At 40.7% G+C, this 20,885-nt stretch overlaps 2 protein-coding genes across 3 annotated transcripts in view; both read right to left on the bottom strand.

The window, feature by feature from the left end:
- The window catches only part of LOC126560511 (proton-coupled amino acid transporter-like protein CG1139), a 73,324-nt gene that overhangs the window by 19,707 nt on the left and 32,732 nt on the right, over window positions 1-20,885 (bottom strand). The window lies entirely within an intron of this gene.
- LOC126563769 (signal-induced proliferation-associated 1-like protein 1) overlaps window positions 1-20,885 on the bottom strand; it is a 79,240-nt gene that overhangs the window by 42,615 nt on the left and 15,740 nt on the right. Inside the window, exon 2 of one of the 2 annotated variants that reach the window (XM_050220494.1) lies at window positions 16,526-16,604. The exons of the other annotated variant lie outside the window; for it this stretch is intronic. Within the exon in view, the coding sequence (XP_050076451.1) occupies window positions 16,526-16,582 (57 nt within the window). The 5' untranslated portion in view covers window positions 16,583-16,604. The remainder of the gene's footprint in view (window positions 1-16,525; window positions 16,605-20,885) is intronic. 2 annotated transcript variants of the gene reach the window in all.

Genomic DNA, 20,885 nt, shown 5'->3' with positions numbered 1-20,885 from the left:
TTTAAAGTGGGCTGGTTAGTTTTGGTATACAAGCTATAAAAAATAAGGAAGGGAAATTCCCTATATCGTACTTTCATTTTCGGTCACTTCGCAAGCGTTTTTATTTGCTTGATGGAAAAAAATAAAATTCTTAATTCAACGATGTGTAAGCAGAAATGCAAAAATGCACAAATTGGAACAGGGAATTCACTTTCTTTTGTAATGCCACTCTGTTCTCCAGTGCAGTTCACTATCATACAAAGAAGTTGGGGAAGCGTACCTTCACGCATTTTACCAAGACAGTGTGCCCCAATACCCATCACAATAATCCGTTCAAAGTGGTCACGGTTAGTCGGTCATGATGATGATCACGATGATAGGAGGAATTCGCAATTGCAATGATCTTCGCCTCCCTTTGTCTGGGCTTTAAAACGCACGATTCGATACCACTCAAAACAAAACGCCACTTTACCGTGAAGAAGACGGGCACCGAAAAGGCCTCTGATCATCCACAAAATCGGTGCCGGTGACGACTCTATTGCAACACGCTTCAAGTAGCACGAGATTTTGTGCAAAAAAAAAGCTTCCTGCTGATCCTTTCCTGATGCGCTAATTTCTGGAGAAAAGAAATTTTAAAACGCTTCTCGCTGTGCATACCCGATTATGGTGGTTGTATACTGCGGCGGCGGACTGTGTACATAGGAAAAGCATTTAATCTTCACGTACAGTGACTGTTTAGCGGCCTAACTGTTTCATGTAGGCGCTGGATGATTGCATTTTTGATACAATTTTATTGTGCATTTTCTTGGAAAGTGGAGCGGTGTTGGATGCGGTTGCAACGAGTTACAATTGCTGCACTTATCGAAATCATATTATACGCTAGAGCGGATCGAAATCGAGAGAAAGCCATTTAATTTTTCACTGTCAGTAAAGCTATTTCTGACATTTTTCTGGCAGAGATATATGAGTTGAATGCAATTTAATAACTTTTTTTTTTAAATACCTTCCAGCTGATTTCAATCTTTAAACAGTAGTCATGTGGAGCTTACCTGAAAAGAGAAACAAAACACCGTATTAGGAAAAATGGCACAATAATCAACATTCACAGAAAAGAAACAAATAGTAAAACAATGAAAAATGAAGAAAATATGCAAAAAGGATATAAGACCACACATTCATTATTACTAAACATTACACAACAAAACAAGAAACAATGAACATAATAGCGAAAAATAAAAAAGACAAATTTGCCAAAATCAATCAAATAAAATTAATTAATACGGCCGGTACAGGCCGTTCTAGCGGTATGAAGTAGAAACTAATACGACTAGCATAATAAAAATGAAAATAAAGAAAAACAAACAAAACAGTGATGAAGTTTAAAACGACATAATTAGAAGAGTCACAGCCTAATAAAATATTTATAAATCTAAGCAAGGATGAATTCATATAAAACCAAAGTAAAAACAATATGATAAACATAGCAAAATTTAAGCCAAATTAAAATTTAATAAAACAATACGGCACTGGACCGTCATAATTAACTATAAATAAATAAAAAATTTACAAACACAACAAATACTATACAAATACACTAAACAAAGAAAGGAAAATAAAAGTTATTGTAAAAAGTTAACCATAATCAGAAGAAATACAAACCAACGCAAACGAAACATCATTCATGGGAAACCCCACGTTTCAAATTAAAACACGAAAACAGAAAACTATATGTAAAATCCAATAGCGTGGAAGCATTTGAGCCGTCCCTTTAATTTTTTAGCTTTCTCGGCGCTGAAAGCGAAAGGAGTACGCAGCAGGAAAAAAAAGAATCCCACAAAATCAACCATAAACACATCCAACACCGGAAAAAGATGAAACATTTCGAAATAATGATAATTATCCAATAACACCTAAAACGGCTCTCGTGAAAGGATGAGATGATCCTCCACAACGGTTGATCAGCATCATGATGGTGGTTTCGTGCAGCCCGAATTTCGGTTTTCTCAGGATAGTAAGTTTCCTTTCTGCTTCCACCAAGTCATTGACTCCTCATTGACGGACGGCTCGAGGCCAAACCCTTCGCGATTGAAAGTTCTTCTTTTCTCGAGGCTTTTTTTTTGCTTCGTTACTCCACATGATGCAATCAAACCGTTAGGTTTTTATTTCCATGGCGATCGAGCTCGATTCCTTTGGCCACAGTTGTGTCTGTGCCGCGCGCTGTTCTGACATTGACATACTAAGTGGAAGATTACTGCACCGAAATGCGAAACCAGATAGCTTGAGGGCGTAAAACAAATAATCCATGAAATTGGCACAGGGCGTTAGAGTGATGGAAACAGCTATAGGCTTGTTTATTTATGTTTAAAATATAAGGAGTTACTACATTTCATACCTGGAGGGAATGAATTTATTTAGTTTTGTTGCTCCAGTTATAGAATTGATTATGTCTAGAGTTAAGAATGACAAATAAAGCGCACAATTTTGATAACGAACGCTATTATTGCTTCAATTAATATTGCATAAATGTATAAACATATTCTCACAGCTCGCCCTAGACGAATAGTGCATTACGTCAATGTTATATAAATACAAGACGTAAAAACTTCACATATCATTCTAAATACAGCTGATAATGGAATTTACGACATGTTTTTTTTTGTCCGTTTCAATTTCCCTCGGTCGTAAAACTATTCAACCAGTTCGTTATGAGGCACTACACGCGAGGAAACCAAAATTACCGAGACGAATTGCAAATGAAGCGATCAACTTCTCTCTTGTGTGCATGTACACTTATGCAGAGTTAACAATTTACAAGTGATCTTGAGCCGGGGTGACCTTTAACATCAAACCCGAGTATGCTATGCTTCAAGAATCTAAACCTCTTCTTTAAAAACGTCACTCAACCCGAATCACTTTCAAAATGATGTCAGTTCTCAATTGATCCTCTTAGATTATCGTGATTCACCCCATACAACACGCGGCTGCACAAGGTAACGCAGAAATTTAAATGTAATATTTATGACGCTTCATTTGGTTTTCCAAAACGCTACCACTTGACGCGATCATCGTGTCTCGCTATTCCGTACGAACTCTCTGGATGATTCACGACACTATATGTTCACTAAATACGCTCACCCACATTGCGCGTATTATTCCCTTTCCGTTCGATACGATCTGGGCATTAGAGTGCTCCGGAGGCGAAATACAACACGGAGTTGCCTGGAGGGAGCGCGGCAATCGACGCTCTAAGGGCGAACTGGTCACGTTTTATGGGATGACATTTTTATGGTGGCTGCGACACCAATCAGGCCCACGTAGCACACACACACACACACACATGCATGATGTTTCGCGGCGTGAAGTCATTTCCTATGGACTAATTAGCATTTTACACGCATGATTGTGTCAACAAATATTAATAAAATTTCTTTGAAAAAAGGCCTCCCCACGCGCTATGTAAATCTTGGAGCGTGTGTTCAGCAAAATGTTTGAATAGTAGCGCACCAGGAATACTGAATCGTAACACTTTATTGCTGCCCAAATCAATCTTCGATAAATTTGGGAACAGGTGAACGAAGATTTACTGCTACGTGCAAGCGATTATTATTTTGGAAGAGCACGCTAAGATAAGGCAAATTATGTTTGCCATGAAATGAAAGAAAATCCACTTTAAAAACGCGAAACACGGTACATTAGAAGATTTCAAGAGAAACCTGAGGCGCTCTATTGTTGTTGATATTCGAATTCTTTTAATTTTAATCACGATTTATGTTAATTTCACACGTTCAAATTGGAGACGATGTGTTCATGGAAGCAGAATCATGGTGGAATTATTTATTTTAATCCTTTAACTTTAAATTAACTTTTACACAATAGCGCCTCGTATTCCGGTCCATAATATACAACTGATAACTGAAAAGATTGTATGTGGAACATAATGTTACACGGTGATTTAGGATGTCCTAACAAAAGCTACACACTTTACTATTCGAAAAATTCCAACGAAAACTTTCTGAACTCATAACATGTCACTAAATGCACTAACCGCTGCGCCTGCCAGCTACCGTGTAAAACCTCCTGATACTGATGTAAATTCCAATAGATTACTAATCAAATTATAAGTTCTAGCTATGATCTTAATTTTTCAAGCAAATCCTTTTAATTAAATGATTCAAATTACTACTATTATACAACAGTAATACTCCTACCGCCTTGCTAGCGATTAATTGCTCCATCGCCTTATAGACTCGCTAAGGCAGTCCCCCACAAATAACAAGTGGCTGACTCTACCATTACCAACTTTACATAATTAGTGATAACACGAACGATGCACCGTGTAGATCATCTACGACCTTCTTTCAAGATTATCAGTTAGGGCGAACGGATTAATGTTGTGAAACTTTATTTCATTGTAACGTTTCCCCACACACTTGGCTGCTGCTAGCTCTGCGCTATTCCCTTTATTACAGTATATTTACCAGCGGGCGATGAAATCTCTACCCGTTGACCGATGATGGCCGGCGACAAGTTTACTAAACGATGCTACCAGTAAAACTCCCTTGGAATATGCGTCTTTCTCCCTCTTCTATCATGCAATTAAAACTGCATTGCATTTCCGCTCTGCCCACTGACTTGTCGCTGGCTATCATGAAAAGATTAGGCTAATCATTCTCCACTTAACTCAAGAGGACCAGCAACGCACACGATCGTTAATCTTGGCGCGTAAATTAGTGCAAATGAAGAACTAGTCTGGAGCGACGACAGCGATTATGAAATCGCTCATCAGCCACCCGCACGAATGGTTCATATCTCGGTGGGAAGACGCCTAAGTAGCTGACGATGAACCAACAAAACATCTTCGAACATTTATTTTTATGTCAGCGAGCTTTGTTAATTTCCTTTACATCTGTACCACATTTTATTTCGCTGCGCGACTGAATGGCACTTGGAACTAACTTTTCATTTTACACCCATTTTTTAATGCAACATTCAAACCAGCATGATTTTTTTAACAGCAACACAGTCATTAGAGAGGATACCTTGCGAAACTTGACCACAGAAAAAACACGATACGCAAATGATTTTAATATTTTTCCCGTCGTTTTCCACGACGTGCGTTGTTCAAAAAAAAATTTCAAGATAAATTGCATCTTTGCTTAACTGACCAGCATAATTTTTTTCCTCCAAGCACTTTTATACCATTTCCGCTGTGTTTCCATTGTTTCTCGATGATGAGCTTCATACAATTGCATGAAATGAAAGCGAAGTGACCAACGGTGTTTGCTGATGAAAGACCCAAAATATGTCTAATGGATAGATGTGAAGAGATACATATCTAATTCGTTACGCTCCCTCATCCCGCCGAATGTGAACCAAACGCATTCACACGCGCACTCACGCACGACGCAATTAACGGAGTACAAATTTAAGTTCGTGTGCGCTAGGGTAAGAATTTTGAAGGATTAGTTTTCGTAGACGAATGATTAAAATGAAAGCTTCCCGTTAAGCTTATGCGATGAGCCAAATTAATTCAGTACCACATGCGGCGGTAGATTCCACCCGTGGTTGGTGTAACTAAACTTGTAAAACCCACCGAGACTTTCGGGTAAATCAATATCGTTGGGTTGAAGTAGCAGTTGAATTTAAAAAGGCAAATAAAAAACACACCTTTCCTATCCCCTGTACACGGACGAAACTATCAGCTTTCGGGCGTTAAAGCGACTCGTCCTAATAAAACATTTATTTGAGGCTTGTTTTTGGAATTTTTATGCAAATTAACGCTTCTCCTCTAGTGCGTGTGTGTGTGCAGAGGAGGCGCTTGCAGTGTTTTATGTGCCGCACGAAACGCTTCAGTAGCTGATAGCCGAAATACCGAACGAAAAGAACCTCTTTTTAAACACATATGCTTTCCCAAACTCTCGATTGGGTTTGGGGTTTTCAGGTTATTTACATTTTCAACCCCTGGACCTCAACGTGGGACCTCTTCTGTAAACTACGCATATGGATTTTCCCTAATAACCAGATGTTCACTTTCGTCACATTTGTGCTTACGCTTTTCAATCGTGTTTGAATTTGATTTCTCTTCCGTTTTTATGGGCGTTAAAATAACACTTCGTTGGTTTGCTTCGCACAACAAGAACGGAAAGGTTTATTATTCTGCCAAGAAACACATCATCCTCATCGCCCGATCACTATCCGTACACCCTTTTGGGTGGAAGCCCATTGTTGCTAACGCTGATGCTATGTTTCGGTGCTTTAATTCATCACCACAAAACGACACAATCGGAATAAATTTAACGCAAACGTGAACGCGCGAATGCGGATGAATCATGGTGACATGGGGAGATTTATACGTCCCCCCCAAAAAAAAATAAGATGCGAGTAGCGTTGTAAAAATAAACTTGCATTCGTCTTCAACATCATTTGAGCTTAAGCCGCTTTGGAAGGAAGAAAATATAGTCCACCGTGTGGGCGACGATGGACCACCGAGTCAACCCCGGCGCGATCGTCTCTAATTGCTATCTTGATCGACTGTCGCGTACCGGCTGCTTTTGAATGTCACCGTGTACTTCTCTTGGAGACAATTTAATCCTGCATACAATACCATCTTAGTGTTACGAGAAAACTGTCTGCGGAACAAGGTAAACAATATAATTATAAAATGTCCTTTTTTGTACAGGAAGAACACGAATAAAGTAGCCCAATCTGTGATGCATCATGACTACAGAATCATTCAATATTGAAGCGAAAGAGAGTGTTTAAAATTTTAAATACAAGAAAAGTACAATTTCGTTTAAAAATTCAACCTCTGAGAAATACACACTTATCAACGTAAAATTTCATTGATGAAGCTAAAAGAAACAGAAACAAAAGAAACAAAAGGAAAAGTAGTTTACTTTTATTGCCAAAAAGACAACTAAAGTAGAGAGAAACAAACGAACCGTCAAATGCACACACACCAGTCGTTACAGACCAGTACCACTTTCATTTCGCTCTCAATTTCTATTAATGAATTCAGCTCACCCACCATTGAAGTGGGTGGTGTACATTCCTCTCGTTTCGACGAATAAAGCACTTCCCCCCAACATCCTCCACCCTTTTATCTTACCTACAAAACTACAATCGAATCGATTTATCTGAAGCCGTACGAATCGAAGAGAAATGTAGATGGAAAGGAAACTTGCACGTGTAACTCGTTTTTTGCACCTCAGCAAAAGATTGAGCTCTTGTCTTGTTTAAATAACACCGTCTAGCGGATAGGATTAACGTTGTTTGTTAACTAAACAGATGTGTGTTGATTTTGTCAATCGATCTAATTTTCTTTTCGTTCTATGCAGTGTCGTTGCTGTTGTTTCAGCTGTGCTAATTAAAACCACTTTCTAAAATGCCAAAGTTACATTTCCTTTTCTACATTTTTTGCACGTGACTACCAATATAAACCTCACATAGCTTGTCCGATATTATGATTAATGTTCTGACCACCGTACAAATAACACAACAACAAAAATCGAAAACAAATAATAAAAATGTCAACAATTAATACAAAAAAAATACAACCATAAAATAATTTTTAACACATGCAATAAAATAAAAACGAATTTAAAAACATGAACGCTACAAATCAAAACAACAAACATATGAAAATTAGCTTCGCCGCATTATGGATATGTTGTACCGAACATCCTGCACAATGGATGATTGACATGGAACAATTAAAAGAAGAGAGATAAATGAGAAGAAGAAAAATGCTAGCAAACCCCAACCAGCGTAATTAATACAACCAACCGCGCAACGTAAATCACGCATTATGTGCCTTTGCAACACGCTTCGATTCACTTTTCGTGGTCACGAGTCAGCGCACACGCGTCATTTCATCCCGTCATCAACAGGGGGCTATTGTAGCGGTTTGTTAGTGCTGTTGTCATAACGTTGTATGTGTGTGTGTTTGCTGCTATAGTTTCATATTCTATTGCAGAAAAAAACCAAAGGTATAGCGCGTATAGTCGTGTCCAAAAAGATGAACACAACAAATTCGCGCGGAGCAGGTCAAATGAAACGATTGAAATAATATTTTTTAAACGACTTCACAATCAACAAGACTAGCATGTTTAATGTTAAGCGTGCAGCATGGGTACGGTAAACAATGCATAGAGCTATAAACAAGAACATAGAAGGCACTAGGTGATGGGTAAATTTGACAAAAAAAAAACGGAATCGCTTCCGAATGACCCCACCGGAAGCGACTCCGGAAGGTAGGTGCAAAACTCCGATTTCGGAACCGTCCGGAATCGTCCGAGCCGACCGAAGCCGTTGGTCGGCAGCCGGAGACATTGGAGCTATTTGGAGCTATTTGGTGCTATTTGGAGCCATTTGGAGCCTTCCGGACCCGTTGGAGCCGCTAGTCGGCAGTTCCGAAACCGTCGAATTATTTGCGGCTAATGAAATGAACTGAACCAGCAGCACAGCGCTTCAAATCAGCGAATAGTTTACCCAGGTGCCATAAATTTTGTACACATGCCTGTCTATTTAATTCTGCTGCTCATTTCGAACCTCCCCCAAATCATCCACACACGACAGCAGCAGTCACACCTTTTTGGCTACGATCCAGCAGCACTCGCGCCTGTCAACGTTTTTGTGCAGAAACACACGTTCTGACATTGTTCGGCCTTTTTACCCGGTTTCATTTTGTTCTGTCAACGAAAATTATGTGGTTCTCGTCTGTGTCCAATTCTATTCCGGGTGGCCCCATTTTTCGACGAGCAGTTTTGCAGCAATATCAGACGTATTTGTTGGCCGTCGGTTTGACATGGAGAGTGCGACGAGTTCATTGCTCCCCGTGCTGTTTATTTTATGTGTACAGACATTAATGCATTAAAGATGCAGTAGATCCTGACAGCATATTTGAAGCATTAAACATATCCTTTTATGAATGTTATTTATGCCCTTCCAAGTACGATGGACTAAATATTAAACATTATTCGACTTTTTGAATAAATGTGCTATAATAAATCTACGCACGCAGCAGTTAAATTCAAATTTGTGCCGCCATTTCCCAACAATCATCATCAAAAACTATGATTTGTAATCCGGCTGCCCAGCGAAGCGGAAAAGTGCTTTTCGTTTTCCGAAGTATTTCTTCACCATCAACCCAACCACCCTTGGCGTTTGCGAACATCATTAGGTTATAAAGTTGGAAACAATTAAAATTATACTTCGAAATGCGAAAACGAAACCTACGCTACACACTCGCCCATCAAGAGAGGCGGGCGCGCGCGCGGAGAGCCCTGCCCCGCCCGTGACCATTTTTCAATCTGTTAAGCTACCACATCTCCATCTTGAGCTCTGAAACTGCATGCATTAGATGGCCGAGGGCTTCCGAGCATCAAGGGTGGCAAGCTGGAGCAATTAAAAATCACAAACTGTGGGCTCATAAATCAATCACAACAGTTTTATGCGATGCAACCACCCTCCAAAGGTGCCAGTCACTTCTTCTTCTTCTTTCTCTTTCTCAACTCAAGCTCTGCCACGCATCTTCGACCCCAGCGAGGGCACATGATGACCATCAATGAAATCTGTTGCAGTTTTCGCTTTATTAAAATTTCCTTTCGAACTGCTCAGTGGCACGAGAAAAAGGGCGAGAGAAAGAGTGAAGCGTTTGGCGGGGGGTCGCATTGGTTGAAAATTCGTCATCATCAGAAATTGAAACACGACGAGGAGTCGCCCGAAAACGCCACTATTGAGTGACACGAGCTGAATGAAAGAAAAGAGATCGCAAAATGTTGAACGAACGCAGTCAGCTTTAAATTAAGCATTTCCGGTTTCAATTAATTCCACCAGAGCCAGCAGAGCGAGTGGCAATTTCGTGTCGCGCCAATCGAGACTGTGGTCTGCGCTGCGATTGCTTTGCGATAGGGCAGGCTTTTGATGATGACGGGCTTTAGCCACCCAACAATCGGGATGAGGGATTGTTTTACTTTTCTTCTGATAAAATACGTATTTAATACGGTTGTTGGGGGTTTTGATTCCATTCACCGCCACGGCACCCGTGTTCTTCGTAGGGAGTTTTTCCCATCAACTATCCCGTTGTATGAGAAATTTTGTATCGCCGTGGAGTCGTCGGACCTAGAGAATATCAGCACAGGCACAAATCACTCGACGACGACAGTTGAATAATTTCCCTTTCCTTCACACACATAACTCATAAAACATGAAACATGATGGTTAACCCCATCTCTAATGAGCTCAAAAGATAAGAAGAGCCCGTACGTGCGTTGTTGTGGACCTACGGAAAAAAACATCGCCCCACAACTACATCAGCTACTGTATGTGGCGAGAAATGCACCCGCCGTCTGACGGTGCTGCATCTAAATCAAACAAATCATCAAAAGTATCATCATCCGACTAGGGTCCACACCACATCAGCAACTTACCTCCTTTTCAGAAGGGGTTAAATAAATTTAAAACAATTAGCCATTTCAGGGTTTCGTTCCTCGCGTCTCTGTTTCGCTTAACAGTGCAGCATAACTCACAGATAATGAATGAAACCATCTTTGTGTTAACAAAACGGACTGCATTCGTTCAACATTACAGCCGATTAATCTTATCTTACTGTCAAGGGCAAAATAAAGAGTGACTGGCGGTGAAGCTGATTAATGTTTGTGTTTGCAAAGTTATCAGTGCATCGGAATTGATTATTAAGACGTAATAGGAACGCATAAAAAATAAGATGCAAGTTTTATTTGCTGCGTGATATGTGTCAAAGCTCAAGAGTGAACTTGTGAGCTGCCGAGAGCATAGAATACGTCACAGGAATTCAGCTTCATAGCATAATAGCATCAACATCAGAGGACAGTTAAATAGAACACTCTTTAAATGGTTGGTTTATAACAAAAACCGTCGAAAGTTCGAATCTCAATCGAAGAAACATTTAACATGTGAGAAAGAAAAAAGCTTATGATTGAAAAAACTCTGAAACTGTTTCCGGTTCTTTATTCAATTTAATCGGCTTACCATTCCTCAATATTTTGTTATGCTTATCTGTTCATCTGTTCAGACCTCGCTAAAAATCTCCCTCAGAGTGATAGATCCTTTCTGCTGAAACACATGCCAAGGTTATGAGTCATCCATCCGACGATCAGCGCCGACGAAAAATTTTAATTGGAAACTTTTGGCAAAGCTTTAAACCAATCTTATTCCTTTTTTCAATTTCGAAAGGATTAGTAGAAACTTTCGAAGAGGTGTCTCCTACAACTTTTGCTGTTCAGCTTCATAATAACGGATTGTAGCATGAACCAGAACACATTCTGTTTTCTGCAGCAGACATCGCTTTACCTCACCGGTAGCAGCAAACGGTTCTTCCCCCAGAACTATAATTTTTGGAGAAGCGCCAAAATTCAACCGAACTTTTATTCCCTTCATTCACAGTCTGCTCAACCATTCATAAGATAATATACTTTGAACACAGAGCGAGACCATTGCAAAAAAAAGCGTAAAAAATAACTCGCCTCAGCCTCGTAAAATTTTAAACCGCAACCGGGAAACGAGAACAGGGAAAGGAAGATAACTAAAAGTCCTAAAGTTTGCCACCGTTTACCAGCAACGGTGTCTCCTCGATACCTCTCTTGCTGTTCTTGCAGGATGTCAGCAACATCTACTAATGATATTTCTGCTGTCTCGCTGCAACGATCGTGCTGCATTGGAGCATCTCACCCAACAGAAGAAGTTTAAAGAAAGCAACAAAAAAAACAAAGCTCCAGATCCTGCATCCGACACACATACACACATCAACAGCACCGGAACGTGAGAATTTTCGCATTCCCGTAATTAGCCGGCAACGGCCATTAAACTGCGAATGCAGTTTAACTCGAGGTCCGGTTGGGTGTCTGCTCTGCTATCCAACCAGCCAATTCCCGGAGGGCAAAGTTCTACTCCTTTGCTACACGCACGCATCTACCGAGCGAAAGAGACCGGATGGTTAAGTTCATCATCCTCGTCCAGCCAGCGTCAGTTAGGTGTGTACGTCGGCCGGTCGGTAGGAAAACGTGTCGAAAGTTGGATGAAAAGCAACCCGGAATAAAAAGGGACAGTACGGAAAAGACGGCTCGGTGCTGCATTTCTGGAACGGTTGTTCAAAAGTGAGGCGAAATTAAACGCCAGATCCGGTCGTTGGAAGAAGTCGTTTTAGACACACAGGATGCAAACGTTATTACGTGACGTTTTTCGTCACCGGTCGTCGGAGAAGCATCGTTTCTCGAGGACGACGACAAGAAACTTAAGTATTGCTGTCGTCCTGCGAAGACAACGACTCTTTAGAGATGATGAAAAAGCATCAAAAGCAATTTAACAGCTCAAAGTTCTGTCTTAGCTAAGTGTAGCTCGGTACTTGGACAACTTGAGACACAGAACTCTGAATGAAAAATCTGTGAAAGAATAAGATAATCCATGAGCGAAAATATTTCAAAACAATGTCAGACATGCATTTTAGCTTCTCAAGTTATAACTAAAGAGTTTTTGGCATTACCTGGAAATTCTAAACTCAATCTATGTTACAGTGGAACAGTTTCAAATGAAACTGAAGTCTTTGTTTAATCTCAGTTGAGTAGCTGAACTCTTTTTAAGTTGAAGTACAGAATCGTTAGAACCCTGGACTGGACCGGACTGATATATGATGTTCCTGTCATGGTTTAGATTGTTTTAAAAATATTATACAAATGTCTTTGCTGAAACTATTTGTCATCTTGGATAGAGTCCGGAAGAAGCAATTTATTAATTCCTCCCGAAACTCTGCAGCAACGCATCTATAAAACCGAATTGGTGCTAAAACAAATCCCTCGTGATTCATGGCAAAACATTTCATCCAACATGACAGTTCTCAAAACAACTTCGTTGATAATTAAACACATCACATAAAGACTGCAATGATGCATCATTCCAATTCTTGATTGATCTTCCCGGTTAATTTATTCCTTGATAAGCAAAAGTTGTCATGCATAGCGACAGAACATGTAAAAAACCAAACATCACCAATGAAGTGTCCAAAACATTGCGAACTCTTCATTATCAAAAGAAAATCATTGACACAAAATGGCTGTAAAAACGACACTTATTTTCTAGCGAGAATTTAATGAGCAAAAACCACATTAATAGTTATTTATTATTTCCACAACAAAATGGAGCTATTCTCGTTTAGTTCTGCATGACTGAAGCGAAATCCACTCATTTGATTTATGGCTTTAGCAAGAAGCGCACACTCTCTCATCCCGTTTAAACACCACCCGGATACTGCACAAACAACAATTCACCTCCCCCAGAGGCCATGATTTTTAACACCGGAAAGAACAACTGATTCAGAATCGGTAAAGGCTTCGTTTTCGATTGCGATCATTAAAATAATAACGATGACTTGGCGGCTCTCTCCTCCCCGAAAGGCAAAGAAGGCCCACACACCAATAAACTCCTCCCGTCTATAAAGCATGGATACCACACATCAACACATACACACATCCGGTGGATGGATTTTGATTGCGAAAGTGAAACGCACTTTGCAACTAAAAGCGAGAGAGCAACCAGAGCACGGCATTAAACCGCAAAGCGCATCAGAACACCAGCACCGGGATATAAACACAGTCGATCGAACCGGGTCGGACTGATGCTGGATTTTTATTTTCTTTAACACAAACATAAACACACCCCAAACAGCCTTAAGTTAGGTGAAACCCAAGAGAAGATGCATCATCCGGTCCGGCGATTCCTGTTGCTTCACAGAACGCACAAACTCTACAAGTTCGCGCGGTTGATCTTTACCGACCCGAACTACTAAAAAAAGGGCCCGCATCTTTTAATCGTGCCTACAGATTGAATGCCGGCATATTTTTTCTTTTGCGCATAACAATCTCAGACGGTCGATTTACACTTTCGCGCCGGGCTCCAACACCCCAGAGGGGAGATTTAAAAGAAAAATTCCACCAATAGAGTAGCGAGTCGTCGCCCATAAAATTGTCAAACTCCGACCATGGCGGGATATGTCTCATTGCAGTGCAAAAAATAGCTTTGTTGTTTCATTTTGCTTTTTTGCCAAAGACTACGCGCGAAAGGGTTACGGAATGCAACCGACCGTGTGCGGTTTCCATAGGAAGCTGTTTGTGGTTCGAGATGAAGCAGAAAAAGGAAGTTTATAGTTTGCCGTCTTTCTGCTTCGCTTTTCTTGTTCTTCCGATTATCCATCTCGACAAGTAGTTTTCTACTTCTGTGTTCAGGAAATGTACCGAACCGGAAATGCCGGGCAAATCTTACGCGGTACACTGAATTCCACCACTCTCCAACAAAAACACACAGAAAATTTGTCATATGCGCGCCCATTTACCACTCCGGAATGTAGGAAAGCATTTTTCGCATTTACTTTCCCCCGAAGTAGAATCCGGTGTTTAAACAAAGAAATAAAGTGAACGCTTTCTAATACGGTAGCGGTGGCAATTTTTAAACATTTGCTTGTTAGTAGAGAATTCTACAGCATCTAGGGACCAAAAAAAGCATCATCCAAACTCTCGGCGGCAATTCGTAAATGCTCATACCGAACGAAAGCATCAAGCAACGCAAACGAAAGGTCACGAACTTCAAATTAGTGCGATTTCGGAATTTGACAAACGCCAAACAGAGTTTTGCATCCGTGCCCTGTGTGTGTATCACGGAGGTACAATACATTCCGTTAACAAATTGGAAATTTTGTTTGAAAATAATTTCCGGTAGAAAAAAAAGCATCAACAAACAGATAAGGATTGAGCACTCAATGCTCGTTCACTTTTTGTTTGCACTTGAAAACATTAAACGGAAACAGATGCACATAAAGGTTGGGTGCGTTATCGCTGTACACAGCTTACGAAGAAGCATTATCAGCTAATATTTCGATGTGTTGAGTTCCTTGTGCTAATTTGTAATTTATTCAGTTTGATAGAGTTAAGTAAAGCAGTTTCCTGTCTGTATTCAATATTTAAAGAGGAAGAACAAAATCAAACGAGTTCACCAAAAGACACACCTGGGAAGAGCAGGGAATGCGGGAACTCGAACAGATCAGAAAGGCGTACGGCCCCACCCGAAAGTTTTACCAAGCAATAGCAGGCCGCCGAAACAACTTCATACCTAAGGCGACCTGCTATCGCAACAAAGATGGTGATCTGGTCAGTAACCAACCAGAGGTCCTCTCGCGATGGACTCAGTACTTTCATGAACTACTTAACGACCAGTTCAATGAACAGCTAGAGGCTCCACTAGCAGATGGTCCCGATGTATCGTTGACACCTGACATCGAGGATACGCGCAAAGCTATCCATCGATTAAAGAACAATAAGACACCCGGAACTGACGGAATCGTAGCCCAAAACTGGTCAAAAAGAGGGGTGTCTTACTAGAAAAGAAGGTTCATCAACTTGTTACTGAGGTATGGAATAGCGAATCGATGCCTTGTGATTGAAATCTCGGCATCATCTATCCCATATACAACAAGAGATATATGTTGGACTGCAACAACTACAGGGGTATTACGGTGTTGAATACCGCCTGCAAAATATTCTCCCTAATCCTACAGGATAAGCTTGTCCCATTCGTTGTACAGATAGTTGAAAACTATCAAATAGGATTCCGAAAAGGAAAATCTACCATTGACCAGATCTTCACCATGCGACAAATCTTGGAGAAGATGGCTGAACAGCAGATGAACAAGTACCATCTCGTCATAGATTTCAAGCCCACATATGATAGCATAGCCAGGGTATAACTCTACGAGGCCATGAGCTCTTTTAGGAACAGGCTCGTTAAAATGACCATGACCAACGTCACATGCCAGGTGAAGGTGGATGGAAAACTCTCAGGGACCTTTGCTACCACCAAAGACCTGCGTCAGGGAGATGGGCTCGCCTTTTTCCTATTCAACTTGGCGCTAGAGAGGGCCATCCGTGACTCGGAGGTGGAGACTTCGGGAACGCTCTTCTATAAGTCAACCAAGATCAGAACCCAGCTCAGAAAGTCCTTTTAGGCCGTCCACACAGACAGAGGAGACATAGTAGTCCCAGATTGAGGTTGGAGGATGGCGTGGAATCATACAGATAACGATTGGCGGACGAAGGCGCCAAGACCGCAAAGCGGTTGTAGCGCCTGATAAGTAAGTAAGTAAGTAAGTAAGTAAGTAAGTAAGTAAGTAAGTAAGTAATAAGAAAATCAAAACAAAGCATGATGACTAACATAAAGCGAAGATTACGAACATAAAATAAAAACATAAAACTAAAAACTATAAAATAATAATAATCGTTAAGTAAAACTAGAAAATACAGAAAAAAACTAAATAGAAGTAAAACTAAATGATACAACAAATCGTGGTAAACAATAGCAAAACAAGTCGGAAAACTTACAAAAAAAAAACATCCAAACACAAAAGAAGAATACAGAAACAGATAAAACCAGTAACAATAAAAAGACCAATCAAACCACAAACATAGAAACAGAGACAGATAAATCTCGCAAGCAAAGACACACAAAAAAAAACAAAACACTTTACCTTGGTCTTCTTAGCGATCGGATAATGGACGGAGGAAGCTCTGGTTCTATGATACATGCAAAGTGTACTGGCGACTTACCTGTAATAAAAAGAGAAAAGCAAATAAAATAACCATAAGTCAATGTAAGAAAAAAGTACAATAAAAGCCGTAAGAACGAAAACAAGTAAAGGTTAAACACAAATTGCCATCAGGATCATATGCTCACAAGCAAAAACAGATATGTACAAAAAAAAAACATGTTATTTCTGGTTACATCCGAAACACACATGCACAGTCACAATCGAAAAATGTGCATTGTTCTCCTACACACACAAAAACACACAATTCGTAGCCTCTTTTTTACGATAGCATAACACCGCATGTGAGCATGGTTTATTTTCATATCACCAGCAGCGACGGGGTCCGTGTTTGGCTGTCATTCTCTCGCGGGAACCATTAATGCACAGCAAAGAACGACTTTCGGCAGTGTTCTGCAGTGCTATTTGAATTCCGGCATATGCAACAGCAGCAGCAGCACCGGCAGCATACGTTCCGAATGCACCTGTGTGCATGGTGTGGTGGTTCGAGCAGGTCCAGCAGTCACCAAGCGAGCTCAATCATGCGGAAAAGGAGAATGAAATTGAAAAAAAAACCGGCAACATCGGTAACAGACGACAGGCACATGGATGGTAAAAGGTTGCACTTGAAGCGGTATATTTTATTGCTCTGATCGTTCCACGATCTGCAGTGGAACTAGAAATGGAAGGAAACAAATTTCGAACGCGTTCCCAAGTAAGCTAAACTGGCATCTAATTTTTGCTACGGCGTCTAATGAAGCATGAAATCGACCTGGGTGGCTAAAGCAATCAAATATTTGAATTTTATTATTGCAGTTCGAAGCACCGGGCTAACAGTTGGTAAGCGGAAAAGGATGACGTTATTAAGATTAATTTGAATTTTATGTTTTGTTTACAATCCACTGGAGTGAAAATCGAGGATAAGAAGTTTACCAAATGCTTTTGTGTTGGAATAATTCTTGGATGACACTATATTTGCATCCATTATAAGATATTCTTGTTCAATTATGTTTGTTTTACATCATTTATTTACAGTACAATCCACTAAACCAGAAGGATATTTTTGAAAAAGAAATATTTCATGCCACAGTTACGCCTTCATCACCGCAGGAACTCCCTCTGAATGACGACGCGTCATGCCATTTTATCGTTCCGCAGCACCGATCGTTCCCGATACACCCAAAAGCGATTGTTAACGGGAAATTGCGCGTAATTTGTCAGATAACGATGTAAAACTACAAAATATGACAACGCCTAGGCAACACCAACAACAGTGGCAAACACGGTTACACAAACGTCCATTGTAAAGTTCCCTTTTTCGGAGCTGCGCAATATATTATGTGCAAGGCGGCGTACAACAAACCTCCGCCCCTTCCTGAGGGTGCCACCTTATGCTGCTGCTACCACAGTATATAATTATTTGCACCGGTGCACCACTGTTACTTCACGTTTCTTCCCTTGGTTCCATGGATAACATTTGCGCGTTAATCACATTTTTCCTGCAGACTCCAAGCACTCGCCCCTCACACTACAGGAATTGATGGATGAATGATGTTTGCATGAGCAAGCCCGTTGGCAGAAAGACACACCGGTCGTGCGACATTACAACGCTCCAAAACTTAAAACGCCAAGTAGCACACTCGTCGATAAGCAACAAACAACCGTAAAATGAGTTTGCCGGCTGCGACGGCTCGCCTCAACAGCGTGTCACCCCACAAGGCGCGGTAAAACACATACAAACAGCTGGAGAAGAGACTTAATTGCACAAAAAAAAACTGCGGCAGCAGCGCCGTTGCATAATGGCGACACGCGGAACTATGCGAGTGCAAGCAGCGCTTGGGTCGCAGCCTCATCAACATCATCTCATCACAACTCCCATGTTGACCGACTGTCGGTTAATGGAGCATTCTGGGCGGTAGCGAATCGATTTGCATTATCATCACCAGCCTCATCAGCGTGTGCGCGAGCAAGATATCTGCGGCATCACGTCATCCCGTGCCACAAACCCCCCCCCCCCCCCCACGCCCATGCGGTCGTTAGTTGTGGGAGAAATAATAAAGTTTGTGTAACAGCGCGAGGTGCCATACCGAAAACGGTTTACGGTTACAGAATACGCGGAAAAATGGTGATCCAGTTCAATTGTGAAGACAAATAGGTAATTTAACGCACACACAAATAGTAGCTAAAACGTTATGAAGAAATGGGAGCCCCATACAGAAAGTGGGAATTAAAATCTTTCTATTAATGTTGGTGTCTATCGTAAGAGAAGTGAAGACTTCAAAGCAGATGACTATCGAGGTGAATGTAGTCTTTAAGACTCAAAGCTTCTATAAATAAACGAGAAAAAAAGCCGATGACTGAGTAGCCGACAGTTTAAATATAATAAAGACCATATGATGAGATTTGAGACAAAACCTCCGATTGAGTATGTACAATGCGAGTTAATACGCATCCGAGAATTTTCACCAATATTTAAGCTAAAGATACGAGGTATTTAATGACTCATTAGTCAATCAATTGTATTTCGTGTGAGGACTCTTCAACATCAAATCTGGATGTTGATTAACTTAAACAATTGCGAATTCTAAGTCCTTCTTGACTCAACGACCTGTTAAATCATGCCACCCGTCTAATGAATTGCTACACTGATTGATTCCTTGTAGTTGGATAGTGAGTCCTCACTGCGGGGATGCGCCAAGATTTGAATTTCATCCTCGGTCCTGGGATGCGAAGACTGGCGCCGCTTTCGCATCATCTACCGGAACGCACCAGCTAATTCCATATGCCAAATTAAACTCGTAATTTATGATTTTTGCCCAGCTTGTAAATCAGTAAATCAACTTTCGAATTAGTTACCGTGGCCTCAATTCAGAATTCTTTGCTTCTTTCATCGGTGGCACTATATACCCATAAAACAAATATATTAAAGCTTACAAACCCAACACGTTTTCAGCATCTGGCACTTGCTTATCGAGCATCACCTTTTTCTCCTCAGTCCTTATTTGTTTACGATTACGAAAACAGATGTTGACCATCTCCTTCCTTTCCCAATGCAAACCCGGTGTTTATTTTCGTGACAACTTTCGACCGGTGCGAGGTTGACAAAAAAAAAGGGAGGAACTAAATTGACGCTGGGCAAACGCAAATAAACACTGGAAGTCCAACCCATACACTGATTTAGATAAATCCTTACCAAATATTGCCAAAGGATTCTTTTTCTCAATTTGCCTACTTCGGAAGAGTTAGGACCTAACTAAACAGTACAACTGTGGATAAAACTCTTTAAAAAAAATATGCCACCAAACACATCTGGTGTTTGGAACTGTTTGATGCGATAAAACAAAAGCGGAAGGAAGCAGGTGCAGAAATTTTAGGGTCCAACACACATTTCGCTACGGGGGTCAATATTGCACAAACGACTCTATCGGGCATTGGTGCTGATATGATGGGAGACTAAGAGATACACAAACCGTATCGTCTAGGTTATGGCATTGACGATGGTACACACTTGAAGAACCTATTATCGATAAGGAAAAGTGTTCAAAAACTTGAAGTGAAAAAAAAAGCTTGCTTTTACTCAAACAGTACCTCAATAGCTAATTGTCGTTTGTCACACCACCAGCCTGCTTGAGACTTGCTATCGCCAAATGAAGTGTACACTTTAAACGATTTTACCCATATTTCTACTCTCTTTCCAAGCCCGCTCGGTGTACCAATCAAGCCTTCGGATGGTGCGCTAAATGGACATCACCGTGTCAAGGGCCTTGCGAAAACTACATTGCACCCGGTTATGGTACAACACCCAAAGCGTTCAAGTGGTATCATTCGATTTGGAAGGTTATTGATTGTGCATGATTGATTGCAATTGGAATCAGTGATCAATCGTTTTTTTTTTGCTTCGAGAGAGAGGAGAGGTCGACGAAAAAAAAATCCTCCCAGACGTCAAATCATAAGGTGTCGCATATTTTGGACACGTTGAACGCCTGTGATGAAGGTTCGTGGGGCGCCAGATAACGCATAATATCCTAACCGGATTCTATATCAGGGGGATGGAGCGCCTGATGGAGCGCCTGCATGAACACACACGGCTTAGAGAGATAGTGAATTGATTTAAAATTCAAATAAGACGATATTGGAAACCCCTTAACGGGAGAAACGCAATTATCCTTTTTTGGACAGTAACTTATCTTGATAAAGATAGGCTGACAAAAAAACATCGTAGCGAGATGGATAACGATTTTCATCCTTGCTCTAAATTAAGAGAACTTTCTAGGATAATTGAGTAACAACGTTTAACTTCCAT

The sequence above is a fragment of the Anopheles maculipalpis genome, chromosome 3RL (genome assembly GCF_943734695.1).
Source record: "Anopheles maculipalpis chromosome 3RL, idAnoMacuDA_375_x, whole genome shotgun sequence".
Taxonomy (NCBI): domain Eukaryota; kingdom Metazoa; phylum Arthropoda; class Insecta; order Diptera; family Culicidae; genus Anopheles; species Anopheles maculipalpis.
This window is presented reverse-complemented; position numbering and strand designations above follow the sequence as displayed.